General features: G+C 40.5%; 5 protein-coding genes and 1 long non-coding RNA gene across 10 annotated transcripts; 5 read left to right on the plus strand and 1 right to left on the minus strand.

The window, feature by feature from the left end:
- The first annotated feature begins 2,079 nt into the window (after positions 1-2,079).
- Positions 2,080-3,534, plus strand: LOC124311706. The gene is made up of 2 exons (XR_006910153.1): positions 2,080-2,187; positions 3,149-3,534. It is a non-coding gene; the product is annotated as an uncharacterized LOC124311706 (long non-coding RNA).
- Positions 3,535-4,108: 574 nt separating this feature from the next.
- LOC124311529 lies at positions 4,109-6,391 on the plus strand. 4 transcript variants are annotated; one of them, XR_006909830.1, is made up of 5 exons: positions 4,109-4,336; positions 4,530-4,726; positions 4,850-4,958; positions 6,026-6,244; positions 6,328-6,391. XR_006909830.1 is itself a non-coding variant. In XM_046776058.1 (4 exons), exons 1-4 carry the CDS (start codon positions 4,301-4,303, stop codon positions 6,051-6,053), a joined length of 315 nt encoding a protein of 104 aa, XP_046632014.1. In that variant the 5' UTR covers positions 4,110-4,300; the 3' UTR covers positions 6,054-6,239. The 4 variants fall into 4 exon arrangements, 1 of the variants encoding a protein (XP_046632014.1); XR_006909831.1 differs by having other exon boundaries at positions 6,026-6,248; positions 6,328-6,385; XM_046776058.1 differs by lacking the exon at positions 6,328-6,391 and having other exon boundaries at positions 4,110-4,336; positions 4,850-4,903; positions 6,026-6,239.
- A 2,330-nt stretch (positions 6,392-8,721) lies between these two features.
- LOC124310914 (calcium-transporting ATPase type 2C member 1-like) lies at positions 8,722-13,173 on the plus strand. Its single transcript, XM_046775068.1, has 4 exons — positions 8,722-10,048; positions 10,123-10,901; positions 10,974-11,205; positions 11,268-13,173. Exons 1-4 carry the CDS (start codon positions 10,018-10,020, stop codon positions 13,028-13,030), a joined length of 2,805 nt encoding a protein of 934 aa, XP_046631024.1. The 5' UTR covers positions 8,722-10,017; the 3' UTR covers positions 13,031-13,173.
- Positions 13,174-13,275: 102 nt separating this feature from the next.
- LOC124311136 (LIM domain-containing protein jub-like) lies at positions 13,276-15,905 on the plus strand. The gene is made up of 8 exons (XM_046775461.1): positions 13,276-14,277; positions 14,344-14,434; positions 14,518-14,687; positions 14,754-14,816; positions 14,882-15,012; positions 15,246-15,297; positions 15,390-15,458; positions 15,524-15,905. Exons 1-8 carry the CDS (start codon positions 13,444-13,446, stop codon positions 15,620-15,622), a joined length of 1,509 nt encoding a protein of 502 aa, XP_046631417.1. The 5' UTR covers positions 13,276-13,443; the 3' UTR covers positions 15,623-15,905.
- A 38-nt stretch (positions 15,906-15,943) lies between these two features.
- On the minus strand, positions 15,944-17,791 carry LOC124311222 (general transcription factor IIH subunit 2-like). The gene is made up of 6 exons (XM_046775619.1): positions 17,452-17,791; positions 17,032-17,365; positions 16,638-16,977; positions 16,468-16,576; positions 16,156-16,405; positions 15,944-16,087 (listed from the first exon to the last, which is right to left on the minus strand). The coding sequence occupies exons 1-6, from the start codon at positions 17,508-17,510 to the stop codon at positions 15,962-15,964; spliced, it is 1,218 nt and encodes a 405-aa protein (XP_046631575.1). The 5' UTR covers positions 17,511-17,791; the 3' UTR covers positions 15,944-15,961.
- A 137-nt stretch (positions 17,792-17,928) lies between these two features.
- Positions 17,929-20,359, plus strand: LOC124311186. Of its 2 annotated transcripts, none has more exons than XM_046775558.1 (8): positions 17,929-18,205; positions 18,261-18,355; positions 18,446-18,593; positions 18,664-18,816; positions 18,901-19,247; positions 19,330-19,513; positions 19,590-19,736; positions 19,805-20,359. In XM_046775558.1, the coding sequence occupies exons 2-8, from the start codon at positions 18,276-18,278 to the stop codon at positions 20,081-20,083; spliced, it is 1,338 nt and encodes a 445-aa protein (XP_046631514.1). In that variant the 5' UTR covers positions 17,929-18,205; positions 18,261-18,275; the 3' UTR covers positions 20,084-20,359. The 2 variants fall into 2 exon arrangements, with proteins under 2 accessions (XP_046631514.1, XP_046631512.1); XM_046775556.1 differs by having other exon boundaries at positions 17,929-18,200.
- The last annotated feature ends 31 nt before the right edge of the window (positions 20,360-20,390 follow it).

Below are 20,390 nucleotides of genomic sequence, written 5' to 3' on the forward strand. Positions count from 1 at the left end.
TCTACTGGCTGATCCCGCCACATGTACAAGGCAACTTCCTTGGAAGACGCAGTCAAGTCCGGCAGGCTTCACAATGTTCAACGACATAATGGAATGCGAAAGATGAAACTTGGCTGTATAAGAGGGAATCGTGGAGAGATTACGCTCGCAAATGTCAAATTTTCTAGAAAGTTAACTATAGGAATTAACTTTTGCCAATATGGTTTGGCTAAATCCTGAGATTTGAATAATAGAGGTGTTTTCTAGTCGTAAATTTGTATGCAAAGAAGTTGCTACGTTAAATACATACAAAATTAGCGCCCATTTAAAACACGAACTCTTCGACGAGGACATCTACTGTCTAAAGAACAAACCCCATTTAAAAAAATTTTGAATCGCAATTTTTTACTTCTTACTTCTTAGTTCTCATCACCTAATTTTGAAATTACTTCATGAAAACAAAAGTTGTTTAATAACGTGAGTTTTCCATGCCATCTTTGGAAAATTCTTTGGGAAAATTAATGTGAGATGTGATATTTAAAAAAGTGAAATCTTGCTACGTCGAGAGTGTCAGAACGAGATCAGCCAACTCTCAGGCTCTCACCGCTCTCACGTAAATATTAAAAATGGTGAAGCTTGGATTTGAAAACAAAAGTTTCTAAACTCTGACAAGCTATATTAGATTGGTGTGAAATTATTTTTCTGCAGGACATATGGAAACACATATTTCACAAAGAAGCTTTCCACATGGTAAGAGTGATTTTTGAGTTTACTAAACCACTTGTACAACTTAAAAAGATATCCCTTGAATTTACACTAGCTGAAATTTAGTATTAGAAATTCACTCAATGAATTTCCATTTAACTAGAATACTAAGAACAGTAAGAACAAAAACATAAAATGTAATTGGTAACACGCGATGCAATTTTCCTTTACCTCGTGGCCCCAGATGAGCAGAGCAGACAAAAGCCAAACCAGGTTTTCAGTTCATCTGATAAAACCCACTGTCAGTACTGGTAATTATACAAGACAGATGGAATTGCCAGTGTGATTGTTTTGGGTGCATCAAAGCGGTACTTGAGAATGAGGGATGAAACTTTCTGCCCAAGTATGTTTTATTCATGCGACAGCATGCCCTGCTGGCTAATCACAACTTTAGATCTGAAATTGCAATGGAAAGAAACAAACAGAAAAAGCATCCTAGCAAGAATTACAATAAGGAATTGGCACAAGGAGGAAAAAAGTATTGTTGAATTTAATTTGAGCTATCGTTTTATAGACTTGCAGTTTTTGTATTCACGTTGCGAGAGCATTCCATTTGATTACTTCTGAATGTACCGGATAGGAATTTACCCGTGACTTGGATAGTTGTGGCTTACCGGTAAGACTAGAAATTTGGCTACAATAAAAACTTTCAGATTTGAATTACCGTTACGTTGCTACGTGTGCCTCCCACAGTATTGCCCGAGAAAGAGTTCTGAAAAATGATGGAATACCATCATGCAAATAGTAATTTGGGAAATACTGGAATAGGAGAGATTTCGTTACATGTGTAAAATAATGCCATCTTCTTTTCACGCCATGCCCTCCTTCTTCATTTGGGAACAAAATCTGAATATTACTTGGGGCTATTACGGCATCATTTGAACATGTTATAACATTAATTTCGTGCAAGGCCTGGTACAGGTTATTTCAAATGAGGTAACCTAAATTTCGCGTAGAATCATGTCATACCCCTAGAGGCTGAAACGAAGGAAACATTTAAAAAGATGAGTTTATCTAAAAATGTAGACGTCAATAGTTCTCAACTGTATTTGATTTTTGTTTAATAAGGTGTAGTCATATTGCAGTTATTTACATGTGAAAAAATGAAATGAAAAGCTTTTTGTGAACGAGAATTATTTGCGGTAAATTCCTTCCAGCGGAGTAAATTTGTTGTACGTGTAGAGGTCGGATCCACCGTAACCGTAGTACAAATGTCCCTTACCCGATCCGTCGTAATAAGGATAACGATATGGCGGTCTAGAAAAGAAAAGAACCGGGTGTCAGCTGGCCAGTGATTTAACTAATCAAGTCTCTTTTCAAATCTCACCTTTGATAGTAAGGAAAAGGAATCTTGCCCGCCGCGTAACAGCATGCCATCACAGCAGCCAGGAACAATAAAACCATCTATTCGTGAACAAGACATTCAACAGGATTAAGATTGAGGTAAAGTTTGATTTCTAAAAGTGCTTCCATTGTTTCTGATCAACAAAGTTGCTTTCTCCATTATAAAAATCCGATTTGATACAGCAGTTCTATTATACCATCGTCAATGTCTTTAAGCAGAGAGATTGATCATACTTTTTTAAAATGGTGAAAGCTAAGCGCTAACAAAGCCATTGACAGTTTAGCATTCAGGTCGTTCAAATAAAAACGACGACTTGATTGTTTTGTTGAAGACGAGCTTTCACCTTCAAAGAAGCCATCAGAAAAATCTTGGAAAAAATAAAGAATCATAAAGGCCACTTACTGTCAATTTGATAGACATTTTCTCCAAAAAGGTTCAAGGGCAGGTGTCTTTGAAGGCTAATGGGGTGCGGGCACAGGTGAATCGTTCAGGGACGCAACGGAGGAGCGCAGGTCTGAACAGTCGCGATGCTTTTGAACAAGTGTGTGCCTCCCTGCATGCTACGCTGCATTTTTATAAACCTTCGCTTTCACTTCTTGTTCTTAAGCCACGCCACTCGAGCCACGCCAGGAGAGGGGGGCGATGAGAAGGGAGGAGAAAGTCCTTCCAGTTTTTCAAGCCCTTTTTGTTTTGTTTTACATTCTTTTTAATTTTTTCAAACCCCGCTAACGATGATGCCAGATCTTGCGTTGAAACACGCAGTCACGTAGACCACCGGGACTAGTTACGAGATCAAAATCTCTATTGATACGCATTCCCGCTTCCGTTCCAGTCCGGTCGGAATTTTTGGAAATTTTTTGGGGGGGAATTTTGTGTCCAACTAGTTGAAAGACAAACAACCAAATTCGCCTTTCCGGGTCACACTATGAGTTCCAACGGTTTTTGAAGTATGGGCTGTTAAAACGTCTTTAGCCTACCTGTTTCGAGTGAAAGTCGAGTTGTCGTCTTCGTCGTCGATTGATGTCCACTTTGTTGATTCTTGTCTCTTTTTGTTTCTAGGGGAAACGATAAAATCGAATCTGCATCTCTTTCTAGGTCGGCAGACGAATTTTTCCGTTTGGCCTTCACAGTCTGAACTGTTTGATGTTCACCGAAGGAGAAAGCTCCATACGTGATGCCACTAATCCTTGACGCACTACTTGCATATTGACCCTTATCATTCCAAATGATTAGAATTCTAAATCAAGGGAAAGTTTTTCTCTCTCTTATCTTATCAATCAGTCGAATAAAGAATATGTCGCTATAAGAAAAGAATGTTTCGTGTATGAACCAGTCGAATTTTTTGATTATGTACAAGGAATTTGTTTTCCCTAAAATGTTGTTTCTCTGTTCTCAGTTATGGTAATATGCAGGTCTGGCAGGTCTTTCCACTGATCGAAGTCCTCCGGTACCGAAAAATGCGATCAGTTTGGAGCCGCGATGTCCGTTGGCGGCCTGGAATTGTGGAGAGAGTTGTTGGCTCTTGTGAGGATCCACTGCGAAATCGTATTCGTGAAACAAGTGAGGGGAACCTGCCATCAATCAAATCACGGCGGGTTATTTTGAAATTCATAACTTTTGCTTTTTCTACATCTGCGATTTTAGATTTTTACCGACAATAGCTTCGCTGGTTGGCTTCGAACAGACTCCGGCCAATAGGACGACGAACAGCATTGCGACGCATTTAACCATTAACTAGCGATAAAACGATTAACGGAACCATAGTTAAAAACACCAGAACCCTGGCTAACAAGTAATTTTTTTTCTTCTTCTTTTAATTTTGTTCATGCAATTGGTAAATAAGTGTCAAACTAAATGGATGTGGTTTTCTTTCTTTCTTGAACGAGAGCGCCGCAAATTTGCGTGAAAGTAAGTAAACAATTTGCGTGATTCATAATCTCACTTCTCGGCATCTTTCGTTGGTGATCGTCTCTCACTTTCTAGTTCGGGAGTCACTCTGTCCATCAACTTTGTTCGTGTTCAGATCGAGTTAAAAATGTAATTTAAGATAAAAAAAAAAGAACCAAGAGTCCCGACACCGATCAAACCTGCTGATGTTTTTGTTTTGTTTGTGTATGTATAGGAGAATAATGACAGAAGAGAAGTCACCAAGTGTCCAGCAATCACGTGTCGAGCGCTCTCATTTCTGTATATGCATATGGTTTGGGCAACATGTGTCAAAACTTGGATGGCGGGTTCGTTATCAAGGTATATGGTCAACCAACAAAAAAGTGAACAAGTGTTGGAAAAATGTTTGGTCTTACCGAATTCATCTTTGGATGATGGTTTCAAGAAATTGTGTGTGTGTGAAGATGAAAGCCAAGCGCAGAGTTGGAGATGTTGTTGAACAGTGAGAGCTAAACCGGATTACACGACAGGGCTATATATTTTTATACGGTAGGCAGCTCCTCCTCCTCCTGCTATTGCCCGAGTGAACACACTCCAGCACCGCCACCCGCCCGCCCGCCTCCATCGCCTCTGTTTAGTTTGTACACCCCGGACATTTTCCACACCGATGATGTACTATAGTAGCAACGAAACGGACCGCCACTTTCTATCAATGACCTCGACATCGTCTACAATAGCCCTCCGTTTTCTGTGAGTTATTTTCCATCTTTTCTCTTTCACTCGCCCCCCAATCCTAGGGGAGAAAATTGAGGGTGGACGTTATCGACTCGTGTTATCTTTTTTAACTTTTCCCTTTTTATTTTTTTTGTGCAGGTATGAGAGGCCTATTGTCGGTGTTGTGCGCCAGGTGAAGACAAAAAAGGCCAGGTAATAAGATGAAATCGCGATTCGACTGTCGATATTCACACTCGATTGCTAAAAGGTGAAATTTTGTTTCCGACTTTTCAACTCGAATCCGCACGATGGTGATGATATCATCGCCGCCTAATAATTGTGAAAGTGAGACTTCCGCTCACCTTTTCAGAAATCGTCACGTCGTAAATCTGTAGGCAACCTATAACTATCGTGAACGTCCATTAGATTGTCGTTCAATAACTTTTTATTGCTTTTTCCAAAAGAAAATACGTGTTTTTTGTTGCTCATCAATTGGGGGGGTTTACAAAAAACACACACACCTGCAGTTTTGGACTGCGTGATTTTTCTGGCGGCTAGCGTGCGCGGTCATTGCTGGTGCGGTATCGTCCGAGCTTTGATGGTTCGTCCGTCCTTGAAAAGAAAGAAACCCACTTTCGCTCTCCGGTTTCCGTCCAGTTTTCACTTTTTTTCTTACTAGCTGTCAGAGTCGGGCGCACAAAAGCACGTGCGTTGGCATGGAACCAACCTACACTTGATAGAAAGAGCAAGTTGGACTTGGCCTACTTTTTTTTCAACACAACCGCACGCACATTGCCGCCGTACACGTAAGACAGATTGCCACGGGTTTCGTAAAGTTCACTGATCTGCCCACCTTAATGCAAATTCAGTTTTGATAGAAATTTCTCATTTATATGTTAACATGAAGAAATCGAGATTTCTCTCGGTTGAATTGCCTTAAACTTTGTTTCGATTGAACCATTTGGTTCCGACTCTTTCCAGCAATTGCAACATGCTCGCGTAAAATTGAATTCAGACTTAATGTAGCGTGAGAAAGGTAGAGGAAACTAGTCTAAATTGAATCAAGGTGTGTGTGTGGATGACGCAAAAAATGGTTTTAATAATGAAATGGAAAGCTATACACACGATTGCTATAACGAAAGCGAAAGTCCGTGAAGAGTGCAAGTTTGTTTGCTACTGAAACTGCGAGCACTGACGAAATCGTCCCCTTCCTTTTTTTGCACGCGTCTCTTGTTTGTTTGCGATTCATTATTTTTCCGCAGCAAATTTACTTTTTGTTTGTTTGTTTCTCTCTTTGGGTTGATGCTGCGTACGTGTGCGGTGCACCACCACAAGAACTGCTGGCGGCGTGGTGGGCATTTGACCCACTTCCTAACAGACAGCTGGGGTGGATGAAAAGGAAACGACGACGACGGATTCCAGCAATGGTCAGCGTATTCCAGAATTACCAGAAAAATAAAATCCACACACGGACACTCCTAACAGATAGGGGAAAGGAAATGAGCGCAGTCGTTTCCTTTGAAAAGTGAACGTGGTGCACGTGAGCCAAGACAGGTAAGTACCTTAATTTCCTTATAATTACAAGTTGAACCATACAATTTTTATTATTTTTTTTTATTATTTCACTTTGATTCTAGGGGATGAAGTGAAGTAACTTGGGAAATTCAGTTTCGAAATTAAATAGAAAATCTAAAGGGTAATTCCCCCCAAAGGAAGTTACATAAGTGGCGAGACGTAGATTACGCCATACCAAATCATGTGCAATCATTTGAATATTTTTGGTTTCTAGAAAAAAAATGAGTTGCAAAAGGAGAATCGGCCTTAGGTATTAAAACATTTATCATTCGGCTGTTTCTCGACATGTGGTGCTATTTCAAGCTTAGTGTTATGGTATCGTTAACCTCCTTTATTATCAAAACCCATATGATTAAACCTATAAAATTCCAACAAATAGTCGGGCATATGGCACGCATCTTTTTTCTAGTCGCTCAAAATCGCAACATCTGTTTTGCACATCAGATCTTAATAGTTTATGGGCGTCGTAAAAGATTGTGTGCTAATTTTTACGATACCTGTGGGACTTCTGTTTAAACTTTCACCACAGTTCACCAAGTCTTAACTGGGCACGCAAGACTTTGGTATAACTCGACGCTATTAAAGTAACAAAGTTGCTGCTGCCTGTCGGCAAGAATGAAATGTAGATTTTTAAGACTTTTTCAAGAGGCTTAGCTTTGAAGTCATACAATTATGCCATTTTAACCGTCACCGTTTTTTCATGTCGTAATACTAAATGGCCATTTTTTCTTTAGCTTATTTTTCTCTCGTGTGGTCAGTCACATTATTACGGCATTTGATATAATCAGACTTCTTTTCAGCTGTTGAATAGTGTATCTTGTTTCGTAATATCCTCTTCCTACTTTCTATTATTCGATTTTAATGAAAGCCTTCCGTATCCTGATATGGTGAAAAGTCCCTTTTTTGATTCTCTAGTCTCTCCTTCCATGTCTCACATTTCGTCACGCAAAAATTGTGTCACAAACGTTCTCGTTTTATGTTATTTTTTCGTATAGTTCTCTCTCCCGTCCGTGCTCAGACAGCCCAAAATGAACGAAAAACTGAAATGGAAAGTGAGAGCGAGTCTCGGGACTTATTTTGTCGTCGCAGGGCGGGATGCAAGTCACGCTAGAACGAGTTTGCTGCACACGTTAAACGCACCAACGTGTTTTTCGAGTAGATTTGATCTTAACCCAGGGAGCCGTGAATGTTGAGAATCGAAAGTATAGCCGGTTTCGTAACAAGATCAACCGGTAGAACAGACGCAGTTTAGAATTTGACTCCTGATATTTATGATACTGTATGCGGTTCGTACGGCTGTGTGTAAACGCTGAGGGGAGTTTTTTCCCGCGTGTGCCGGACGTCACGTTAAATATTGTCGTAATAAGAGAAAGCCCCCCCTGCGTCAATTTTCCAAGCTGTCGATCTTCGGGGACGGAATAGCAATTGCTCAACAGCGAAACGCATCTATAGTTTTATTTCCTTAAAGAATAAAAGGGCTACTTTCTCTAAATTTTGGTTTGTTTCGCAAACAAAAGGGCTTATATTTACGCAGACTCTTATCTAAAGAATTCCCTTTTCGTTGTTTGCTTCTACTCGATTTTGGGTTGGAACAGGACGAATGTTCGATCACCGTTCGCGGTGAAAGTCGACCTGAGTAGTTTTCCGTGTTTTAAATTAAATTTCGTGTTTGCGTTTGTGTTTTGGTTTTGTTCGAAAGTATTGGACGAATTTGATAGTTAAACAAAATAAAAGTCATGTATTTGTACAAGCATTGGCAATTTAAAAATGGCTTTCAAAAATTTAATAATTTGATCATTTGTGTTTTTATAGTTTCCTCGGTGTATTGCCCTGGCCATAGAAGTTGATTAGATCAGCTCCTAGCGTTCCGTACTGTGCCTGGAATGCAGGCGAGAGTTCAGCTCCTCGATTGGGATCGACTTTGTAGTCGAACTTATTGAAGAGAAACGGTGTGCCTGAAAGTGAAAGGACAAGGTAAAATTAGTTTTGCTAAAATTGATTCGATAATAACTAATAATCAAACGCAATCTTACCAACTATGAGGGTAATTGGAGCCGAGTATATTCCAACCAGGAGCGACAACACGGCGAAAAGAAGGATCATTATCTGCATGAAACACAAGTTGATTATTACGCACAGAAAAACAATCGCAGGGTATCATTTGGCTTTCTCTAGAATAACTTGAGGTACTTACGGAAACAGTCTTCATGTTTGAACAAGACGAAAAAAAAGAGCTGTGTTGTGCCAAGACAGAAATGTGACAGTCGACTGAGAACTAAAAATTACTTTTTCCACTCAAATACGCTGTTGTCTTTATATATTCGTTTTTCCCATTGGCTTTCAGCTCCTCCTTAAAGTTGAGGGAGAAACTTTCACTTGGACAAACCTGGTTTCAATATGGAGGCCGGTGATATGACAGACAGCCGTGCCGCCGCCGCCGCGCTTTACTTTCGACGTGATGAGTATTGCTGGTGGACCAAGAAGGCTGGCTGCTGATATTGGTTGCTGTTTCCTATTGTCTTTATTTCGAGTCGATGACTGTTGGATTGGCCCGGTCCGGTTACTTTCGTTCCAAAGCACTTTTCCTTTCTTGTGCGGACGTGTGTGGTTTTCTCCTGCATTCGCCTCAAACAAAAGTGGTGCGCCGCATGCTGTGAACGAGCCGAACGTGTGGCACCACCATTGCTCTATTTTGCTTTTGCTTTTGTTGATATTATTATACCCTTATGATTTGTGACTTTATTTGCGCCCGCCAACGGAATGACGTGAGAAAAGAGAAACTATTTTTTACCAAATGGTTTCGACAATCTCAGACCATGTTTGTGATAGACAGCATTGAAGGAGAAATTTGCACAAATTTCCTTAAATACAAAATCTTGATACCGATATATAAAAACCACCCTAAAATGGGTGGCATTATCCTATTGGGGAATATTTTTAGAACGATAAAACAAAGTCCAAGATATCCTTGGGGGAATTTTCCACTCAAGATCATTTGGGGAAATAGATATGTCAAGGTCTCTGTCTAAATTTGATTGCATTCTAAAAATGCTGTGGCTTTCCCTTCCACGTAACTCATCCATCATCATTAGTGGTTTTCAAAGTTATGAGATCAAACTGTCGTTTTCAAAAGGATGTTATAAACGAAAATTAAAGATTTTTTCCCCAGTAGCTATATTGTTACAACACTTGGACGTTTGTTGTTCCGTTTCCAAATGAAACTCGAGAGTTCAATGTCCGGTGAGTTTGGAATTTTTGTGTGTTCTTCAAACAATTCTGTCACACAACATTGTTCCCCTGCGGCCTTGTTTGACGTATATATTCTCCACGTCACGTTGCGTGCCACATTCTTGGCAGATAACCCCTGTTTCGTGCTGAAAACTATATTAATTTTTCGCATTAGCATCGTTTGTATGTTATCCATCAATATATTGACGTGAAGAAGTCGCAAGTCGAACCCAGTCGCCAAGTTTGCCCGAAAAGTGAAAGTCGAGTTAAGCGTAAAGTAACAAACTGGCAACGCAGCCAGACAGGTGATTTGACGTTTTCGTCTGGAATGACTACGTATCCCAAGGGAGCTGAACAAGTGTGAATAATAATACATCCGGCAATAAGAATATCTATTCTAAACGGCTATAACCGTGTGAACTAAAACTTGCTACTCCTACGTCATACCTGTTGTCAAAGTGTGCTGTTATCGGTGGCTGGCTCTGCTCGTTGATCTTATCGTCATGGATAAAGTTATCTAGAAGATGCCCTTAGGAATCAAAAAGAATGGCACAGGTAAATAAAACATTCTATTGATCGATCACTTCTTTTCCGGGTTCTAAATATGACTTCTTTTCTTCGTTGGATAGAGGAGAAATTGAACATCCCACGCGAAGAAAAATTACACTCTGAAGAAATGTGGCTGCCCTCTGTTGAGGCCAGCAGTTTGGATGTGGAGGATGTGGCGAGAAAATTGGACACCAATGTTCTCACCGGTTTGAGCTGGGCCGAGGCGGAGAGAAGAAAATCCATGTTTGGAGCCAACGAGTTTGTTGTGAAAAATGAAGATCCCATTTGGAGGAAGTACATGGAGCAATTTCAAAATCCGCTCATACTCCTGCTGCTTGGCTCGGCATTTGTCAGCATCTGCATGAAACAGTTTGATGATGCTGTGAGTATCACGGTGGCAATCTTGATTGTTGTCACCGTAGCATTTGTTCAGGAATATAGGTCTGAGAAGTCATTAGAAGCACTAACCAAGCTCATTCCACCATCATGCCACTGCATTCGTGAAAGCAAAGTTCACTCGTTTTACGCCAGAGACCTAGTGCCAGGTGACGTCGTCCTGCTCAATTTAGGCGCTCAAGTTCCGGCCGATTTAAGACTTTTTGAGACTATCGAACTCTCCATCGATGAGAGCAGTTTTACCGGTGAAACGGAGCCAGTTACCAAACAAACGAAAAGAAGGAAAACCGATGAAAACAAATCCACTTGGGAAACCATGGCTTATATGGGCACACTGGTCCGTTGCGGATCTGGAAAGGGTATCGTTGTCTCAACGGGCGATCGCTCCGACTTTGGCCAAATGTTTCGCTTGATGCAAGCTGTGGAATCACCCAAAACCCCTCTCCAAGAAAGCATGGATACGGTCAGTAAAAGTTTTAAAAATAATACATTAATAAAAAAACAACTTTTTAAATTTAATTACCATTTTATATAGCTCGGGAAGCATTTATCCTACATATCATTTGGCATAATCGGTTTCATCATGTTAGCCGGCTGGCTTCAAGGAAAACCATTGCTGGACATGTTCAATATCGGCGTAAGCTTAGCTGTTGCTGCAATCCCCGAAGGTTTGCCAATTGTAGTCACGGTCACGTTGGCTCTTGGCGTCACTCGTATGGCCAAACGTAACGCCATTGTCAAGAAAATCCCGACAGTTGAAACGCTAGGTATTTCAATTCATTTGCTCTTTTAAATCACATGTTTTTATCAATATTTTCCTCTCTTAAAGGATGCGTCAACGTTATATGTTCGGACAAGACGGGCACACTTACAAAGAACGAAATGACGGTGACTAACATTGTCACTTCCGATGGCTGGCGAGCTCAAGTGACGGGTTCCGGCTACAACAACGTTGGCGCTGTCCAAATCCAAGACATTTCGAGTGATTCGGAAACTGCACTAATGGCCCGCAGTTCAATCTACAACGTTTTGGAAGTTGGTTGTGTCTGTAATAATGCTGCAATCAGCCCGGAAGGATCTTTACGTGGTCAGCCAACCGAAGGTGCTCTGCTGGCTGCTGCGATGAAGTATGGCATGCTGGCCTGCAGTTCCAACTACCACCGTCTGCAGGAATATCCATTCAACTCGGAAATGAAAATCATGACTGTCCGCTGTATGCCTCGTGCAGCGCACAACGAATCACGCCAAGAAATCTTCTTCTCCAAAGGAGCCATCGAGAAGATTTTGCAGTACTGCTCGAAAATTCATTACCAAGGACGTTGCTTGCCGATGAACATGGATCACCAACAAAGGGTGTTGGGTGAAGCCAGGCAACTGGCGACGCAGGGACTTCGGGTGATTGGAATGGCACGCGGAGATTCGATGGAAGCGATGGAGTTTCTAGGCATGGTCGGCCTGCACGACCCACCTCGGCCGCAGGTGCGACAGGCCGTCGACATTTTCCACAGCACCGGAGTTCAAGTGGTCATGGTGACTGGCGACGCCATGGAAACGGCCGTATCCATCGCAGAACTGTTGGGGATTTACCGGCCCAACAGTACAGTCGTTTCCGGAGAGCAACTGGACGCTATGGCCGACGATGAACTAAAGGACCGCGTGATGGAGGTGTCCGTCTTTTATCGAGTGACGCCCCGTCAGAAGCTGCGCATCGTTCAAGCTTTCCAGTCTGTGGGTGCCGTGGTTGCCATGACTGGCGATGGAGTCAACGACTGTGTTGCTCTCAAAGCTGCCCATATCGGCATAGCAATGGGCAAGAACGGCACTGATGTTTCCAAAGAAGCGGCCGACATGATCTTGGTTGACGACGACTTTTACACCATCATGGCCGCTGTCGAAGAAGGTAAAGGCATCTTTTACAACATCCGCAACTTTATCCGCTTCCAGTTGAGTACGAGTATTGCTGCGCTGTCGCTCATCACCATTACAACCCTGGCTGGACTACCGAACCCGCTCAACGCCATGCAAATTCTTTGGATCAATATTTTAATGGACGGACCCCCAGCTCAAAGTCTGGGCGTTGAGCCCGTAGACAAAGATGTCATCCGGCAACCTCCACGCAGCAGCAAGCAATCAATGATTGATCGATCTCTCATCGCGAATGTACTACTTTCGGCAGCTATAATCGTCCTGGGAACTCTGTTCGTGTTCCAACGCGAGTTGCAGGATAACAAGTTAACACCTCGCGACACGACAATGACATTCACTTGCTTTGTCTTGTTCGACCTGTTCAACGCCCTTAGCTGTCGCTCGCAGGACAAATCTGTCCTGGAAATTGGACTAGGGACGAACCGGCTCTTCATAGCCGCCGTGCTCCTGTCACTCTGCGGCCAATTGCTCGTCATCTTTTTCCCACCACTCCAGTGGGTTTTCCAGACGGAAGCACTCCATTTTCAGGACTTGGCCTTCCTTACGGCTATCACTTCTAGTGTCTTGATTGTGTCCGAACTGAAAAAGTGGATCCAGCGACACCCGCCTTTTCGACTCTTCTCTCCGGCTGTTAACAGAGGGCGAAGTCGTTCTGATTTGATCTAACAAAAATTCTATTTCATTCAATCGTACAACATCTATTCTTCAACTGCTGTCAATCTCTTGTTTTTTATTCAATTTCTTTTTCATTCATTATTGTTACTGAAGGTATTCGTTTGACGAGTCAATAGATTGCCAAGAGAACAGAAGAGGCTTTTCGCATATTTTTCATAAAATAATGCCCAGCTTTCCCTTCCCCTTTCCACCCCGCCCCTCTCCATTACCCTTAGGCAGAGACTCCAGCAGACACTCGACTGTGTACACACACACAGCCAGTTCATTCGACACGCAATCTGTTATCACGTTTGTGTTGTGTTTTCGTAGGCGGGAATGAGTACCATTCTCTTTCTGTGACGTTGATTAGGTTCGGATATCCTTGAGACGTATTAGACAGAGTAGAAGTATTAACATCCCTGATCATGGACCAGGAATTAGGCAAGAAAATGTCGGCTCTGCGACTAGCCGAAGCCAACAGAACGAGCAACATCACTCGACCTACTACTGGATTTCAGTATCCAGCTACTAGTGGCCAATTACCACCATACAAGTATCCTAATTCAGCTACTCAAATGAAATATGAACCTCAGTATGGATCTACATCTTCGGAAGGAATTTATGCCAACCTGGAGGAACTCACTGGAAGTCCTGTCAGAGGCAGGTATGAAGATGCATTTATCCCACCTCCGGAACAATTTTCCCAAAGACTTGTTCAGATATCCAAGATATCACACGTCCCCACGCAATCCAAAGTGAGTTTGGAAGAAGCCATGCGCTACACACCACCAAACTTGGTGACTTCTGCTGACGAAGCACCTGTTTATGAGAATCTTCAATTCTACACTTCACCAAAGAAAACATTTTCAATTATTTCATCAGCTAGTAACATGTGTGTGCCAACCTATCAGCCAGTTTCCTCCAACCTTGCTGCATTGAAAACTGATGCCCAGTTGGCCACACAACAGCCCTTTGAGCCAAGTCAGTTTCCCCCACCTTCTACATCATCGATGAAATGCAAATCTTTCACACAAGCATATCAGGCACCACAAATCATCAAGCCATCTCCTCAAAGGTTTTCCCAACCTACTCCTACCTATCAACACACTCAAAACGCTTCAAGCACTACTACAACTGGATATGAAAAGTCACCTCAGCGATTCATCAAACCAGGAATGACAACTGATTCAAGCATTCAACAGATGAGTCCAGCTGGTTCCTCCCCTAAAATGCCCTTTGCAACTCTTCCTTCAAAAAAGGTTTGTACCTTCTTAGCATTTTGTTTGTGTTTGTTTAATATTTTTTTTTTATTTCTTTAATTTCAGGAAACTTCTGATGCCGAGAAAAAATTTGAATCTTTCATGAAAGAAATAGAAGAAGAAATGGAGAATCAAGAACAAGATGGGGAATTTTTTGGTAATGAATATATTTTATTTAGCAAAAATTTCACTTCCTAAAGGTTCTTACTGTTTTGGAACAATCGCGCACCAATACAATAGGTGTCTGTCACACTTGTGGGGAAAAAATTACTGGGGCGGCCGAAGCCTGCCAGGCAATGGGAAATCTCTATCACACTTGCTGCTTCGTATGCTGTTCCTGTGGTCGGGCCCTTCGGGGAAAAGCTTTCTATAATGTCCATGGAAAGGTTTACTGCGAGGAGGATTATTTGGTGTGTATCATTTTTTATAGGTTAACTGGGCAACTTTTTGCTTATAAATCCTTTCTATTTTCACAGTACTCTGGCTTTCAACAAACTGCTGAGAAATGTGGACTATGTGGACATTTAATAATGGAAACTGTAAGAGCTTTATTTTCTGGACAAATCCCGTTTCAATTATAATCATTAAAAAATATGTTGTACAGATTTTACAAGCTATGGGAAAATCTTATCATCCTGGATGCTTCCGTTGCTGCGTTTGCAACGAATGCTTGGACGGGGTTCCATTCACTATCGACGTAGACCATAAAATCTACTGTGTGACAGACTACCACAGGTAAAAGAAGAATTCCATCTCTTTTTTGCACCTAGATCTGTTGTACCACATTACCTGCACCACTCCGTTGCGTGTTTCTTTGGTACATGGTTTTTATTTTGAGTCAAAACTCTTACGTGCTGGGCCATTTTTTGCCTGCCTGATTGGAGGAATATTTACTTCCTAAGAGCCTGCTTAATTCTCTCTTTTTTGAACACTTTTCTTGTATCATCGTTGTCTTGCGCTGGGTGAAGGATGTTTGCACCGAGATGCGCAGCTTGCGATGAAATTATCACGCCTGCTCAGGTGAGAGATCTATTTGGTTCCAGGGCCCTTGACAAATTTGAAATGCTCATAAAAGAAAGGGATACGACATTCTTTTTTCTATGCACTTATAGGGTAGCAAAGAGACGGTACGCGTTGTGTCTATGAACAAGGACTTTCACGTTGATTGCTATGTTTGCGAGGTTTGACATTCAACAAATAAGGTCTTCTTTTCAACGCAATTTTTAAATGTTTCTTTTGCTATTAGAGTTGTGGATTACAGTTAACGGATGAGCCAGAGCGGCGATGTTATCCTTTGTACGGCCGCCTATTTTGTCGCAGCTGTCGACTTATGCAAGACACTTAAAAATTATGCAGCACACGAATACGCCAAAACCAAAATGTTTTTTTTTACTCTTCGGTTTTCTTTCCTATTATTACGTGCGATATAAGCTTTTACATTTCGACGAAAACTTTTTAGGTTTAATTTTCAAAAGCTATCCTACAAGACGTTATTTGACTTTTTTTTTTGTGTGTACCTTATTCAAACTAACGTGACTAATGTCCCTAATAGATTGGCTTTGTTTTCATTGCAAATGTACACTGCACAAATACTCGGATTACACAATTAAATTTTTAGTTAATACCAACCGAACGTTATGTACATTTGTGGAGTTCAACTTCTGAATGAATGAAACAATTTTATTCAGTTAGTTTTCATTTGAGCTGTGACTGGATCACTAGCACATCCAGGGCATGTGTGCAATGTTTCTCGTATGAATAGGTCGCAGTCAAGACATACAATCTGTTTGCAGTTTTCACACTCGTAAACCTTTTTTAAAAAAATAAAATAAATAACAGATGTAAGAAAATCGTCGAAGAACCAATAATCATTCTTACATTGGGATCCAATTCACCAAAAGGCTTGGCGCACGCAAAGCAATGCGTCATCTCGGGAACTTCTGCTCGTTCTATAAATGGTTTGATGGGAAAGAGATGGTGATAAGAACGGGCAAGATGAGGGGCAGAAACCAGAGTCAATCCGCATTGTTTGCACTCAACTGGGAGCTCACAATAACGACTTCCACATTGCGGACAGTTATAGCCACTGTTATTGCCCATTAAACATGATGTTTCGTTTTCAATATGGCTGTAAAGCAAACAGAAAGTAATGAAACACTTGAATATACTCAAATATCGCCAAGAATTTACCAAAGACAATAAGCTGGGGCGTGATCTGCAGCAGAATCTGAAGCTCCGTCGCTTGAACCAGTTTTACCTCCAGGAAAACCCATTTTCACCAGTGAGGCCTCCATAGAACCTAAATTTCAAAGCTACACTGTACCGTGTTCCAATAATAACAATTCCAAAGAAACAATTACCTGCTACAGCCGGTGGTTGCACTTGATTTAGAATGAGTTCCTTCAGATGATGATCGTCGAGAAGAACATTGTAAGTGCCACCAGTTCTTTTGGCAATTTCTCGGCAAATCCTTACTTCTGCCGCCAGCCCGATGATTGAAACCCGAATGTTATTCTCCTTCAAAGACTTGATCGTTTTTTGTATGTCACCCGGATCGCAAGTAGTCAAGCTGCCAAATAACACCAACACTTCTCTACTAGAGTGGGCAGGCATGTTTTTCAGCCCATTCATAGCCCTTTCTAATGAGTTTTGAAGTGATGGCTCCCCTTCACATGAAGTATCCTTCATTTGTTGTAATGCCTAGGAATGTTAAAAAGTTTATTTTGATTTCTTGATGATTAAGTTAAGATTTACCTCAATATGCTTTTTCTGGTTACCAGCAAGAGCTGAAACTTGTTCACTGCGCTTCAGTTTGGTTGTTAATATTCCCAACTGACTTATTGGGTTAAGGTCAAAGAATTCATGAACAAACAATTCTAATAACTTTAAAACACAGAGGAAGCGAGTAGGTTTCAAATCCTGCAAAAACATGCATTCTGAAGCATCTATAACAACAAAGAGATGCCTCATCATTCCAAGTTGGATCGCACCGGTGGCTTTCAGGGCAGCTCTTTTCCTTTTGGCTCGGGCTACTATTTCAGCCACATTTGATTCCAATAAACCATCATCATCTTCTTTAATAGCTTCCCTAGATTTCATTCAATAAGTGAATTTAGTCTCATGGTTTCAGACCTCCCCTGTGTATCTTTATACTTCATATCACTAAGTACTTACCATGTTTTTTCATATCCCGACTCCCAGCGATACTCATTAGTTTCTTCTTCATCTGCCATTATGGTAAAATAAGCGTGGTTTTTGCGTTTTAAACAGTTATAAATATTCAATTGATGACACCAATTGTTCTTTGCTTCTTGCGACTCACGAGAACCTTATTTTCGAACATATTTTTCCTATTCGAAAATGTCTTCTGCTTGTATTTCTTTACAGGGATGCCAGATTCACTCAAGCACGAGAATTCAAACTAAAAAAAATACATGATAATTTTAAATAAATAAAAAGAAATAGAAAAAAAAACTGTGAAAAATTTATGATGACATCATATTTGAATAATGACTCATGGGCTATACAGAATACAGAAAATTTGTCATCCTTCCTTTGAAATTTGAATCGTTTCCTGTGTTTATCACGTGACTTTTTTAACAAATCGTAGGGAGAATTCGCAAGTCTCCGCCCCGATTGCCTCATGTTACATTTTTCCAATTTTCGCTGAACGGAAATTGGAATGTAGCAAACAAATTGTGATGACAAATCCGAAAAGTGTGTTGTAAACTTACTCTCTATTCAGAATTCATTTTGTTTAACGGCTGTGATAATGATAATAGCTCACGTGAAGCACAAGTATTGATGCGACAATCGAAAAGCATTTGTAATCAGCAACAGGTGTATTTATCTGTGTTTCGTTGGGTGGAAGTGCGTCATTACGTAAAGCTGCATGAGATAGTGTTGCAAGTATTTTGCTGAAGGTAAAGTATGTAAAAGCTTTGTAAAGATACTGAATTGTTATTAATTATTTCTAACTTCAGTGTGAAAGTTGCAGAATGTCTGTCCCAGACCAACTGAAAACTAAGAGAAGAGCCAAGGTCAATCGAATGAGGAGATGGGATCAAATTGATGACAAGTATAAATCTGAAATTTTCTCTTCTCTTCTAATGATTTCCTCCACAAAAAAGTTTGATAATTATGTTTTCTAATTAAATTTTCAAATTAGGATGTGGAATAAGTGGGAGAAAGTATTCAAAGAAAAATTTAAGAATTTCAAAGATTCCTGGACACTTGCTGTAACAAATGATTGTCCATCTACACATGAATGGGAACACTCATTAGAAGAAAAGTTAAGCATGGCATGCAAGTGCAAGGTAAAATTTGTTGAATGAAATGTTAATAGTGAATGTGACTTTTTAACATGACTTTTTATGTTTTTAATAGGACTGTAACCATGTATGGGTTACAGACAATGGTATTGTTTGTTTCTACTATGCATTTAATAAGCAGTCCAACACTGGAGAAATTGCAGGAAAAACCCTTGTTTGGGTGAAGCCTCAATTATGCCCCAATAAGGAAAAATGTGGCTCTTCCAATGTAAGGCAAATCTCTGTCTGAAGTTACTTATTGAAAAAATTCTGCAACTAAACAATTTCTTTCTTTATTTATTTTAATTCAAAGCTGCCAATGATAGATGTGTACCAGGATGAAGTGGAGGCTGTGCTGAGCTATCTTATGATGGAGATTGGTTGGTATTTTTACCAAATTAATTACTCAAAGGATGAAGAAAATCAAATCGAAAGCCAGCGGAAACTGCGCGAGAGAAAAACAAAAGAGAAAAAAAATCCACAAGTGAAGAAAGGATCGTCGAAATTAAACGGTGATATCCCGTCATTGGATCAGATCCCTCCATTCAAGGAAAGTGTGAGTGGTGGTTTACAAATTCCGAAACCTAACGAATCGAAACCACCCGTCGACATGAGACGCATCACAAAATTGAAAAATCGATGGGATAAATCTCTAGAACAGTAGGATATTTTAAGCCCCTTTACATACGCTGGGACACATGTCTTATCTTGAATTTATCATCTATTAAATTTTTCTTTTCAGAATCAAACAGGAATGGGAGCTAAGTTTTCAAAACAAGTTTGAATATTTTACCCAAAAAAATCCCACGCATAAGTGGATCATGAGCCTGGAGAAAGTCACCAAGGATCACCCTCTAAGAAGAGAGCAGAAATGGGAGCGATTCCTCGGAGAGAAAGTTGAAGCAGGATTCAAATGCCAAATGCCGGTAAAAATATATATTCAAAATAATATTCTATGTGACATTTTTGAAATATCATATATTTGTCCTCTACTCTCTCTAGAAATGCGAATACGTATGGGAATCGAAAAGAGCATGGATAAGCTTTTGGATGTGGCTGAATCCACCAAATAGCGAAGGAGTTCGTATTGGTCAAGTAGCTGTTCATATTCTAGGCCAAAAATGTTTCCATTGTCCTGGAAACCCAAATGTATGTCAATATTAGCTATTCTATGATTCTACACCCCATTTATTAATACTATCGCTTGTTAATTTTAGAGCAAACCGTACTATACAGGAGACTTACAACCTGAAGAGATTGACGCAGTATTGAGTTTTCTCTTGATGGAAATCGATTTTCATTATTACGGGAACGAAAATTATACGGACTTGCACGAAGAAGAAATTGAAAAAAAGCGGATCAATTCTCCTATACATTTTGTTAGTAGAGGAGTTCACAGAAAAGAATTGTGCCAACCGTGCCAACAAAAGGTTTGCAAGAAAAGAGTTACCGCGGTATATCCGAATCCGGTAGTGGTAGTGCCTACCCAATTATAAAATGGGACTGCAAGTTATCGCTGCAAGCATCATTGCTACAAGGAATTTTATAATATTCCATTTCAACTTTTAAATCAAGAACTTTTAAACTAAGAAGAAGAAACAAAAGGAAAATCAATCTTTCAATGCTACTTACATTTTGATTGTAATTCAGTAACGTCATGTGCCATATACCCTACCATTGTTCAAAATCAAACAAATGTCAAACTTTTGTTCATGCTGAGTTGCGTGAAACAACCTGAAAATAGTGTGATTAAAATTGAAACGGATAATTTACATTTGCTAATTACGAGATTTGAATAATAGC

The sequence above is a fragment of the Daphnia pulicaria genome, chromosome 8 (genome assembly GCF_021234035.1).
Source record: "Daphnia pulicaria isolate SC F1-1A chromosome 8, SC_F0-13Bv2, whole genome shotgun sequence".
NCBI classification, from domain to species: domain Eukaryota; kingdom Metazoa; phylum Arthropoda; class Branchiopoda; order Diplostraca; family Daphniidae; genus Daphnia; species Daphnia pulicaria.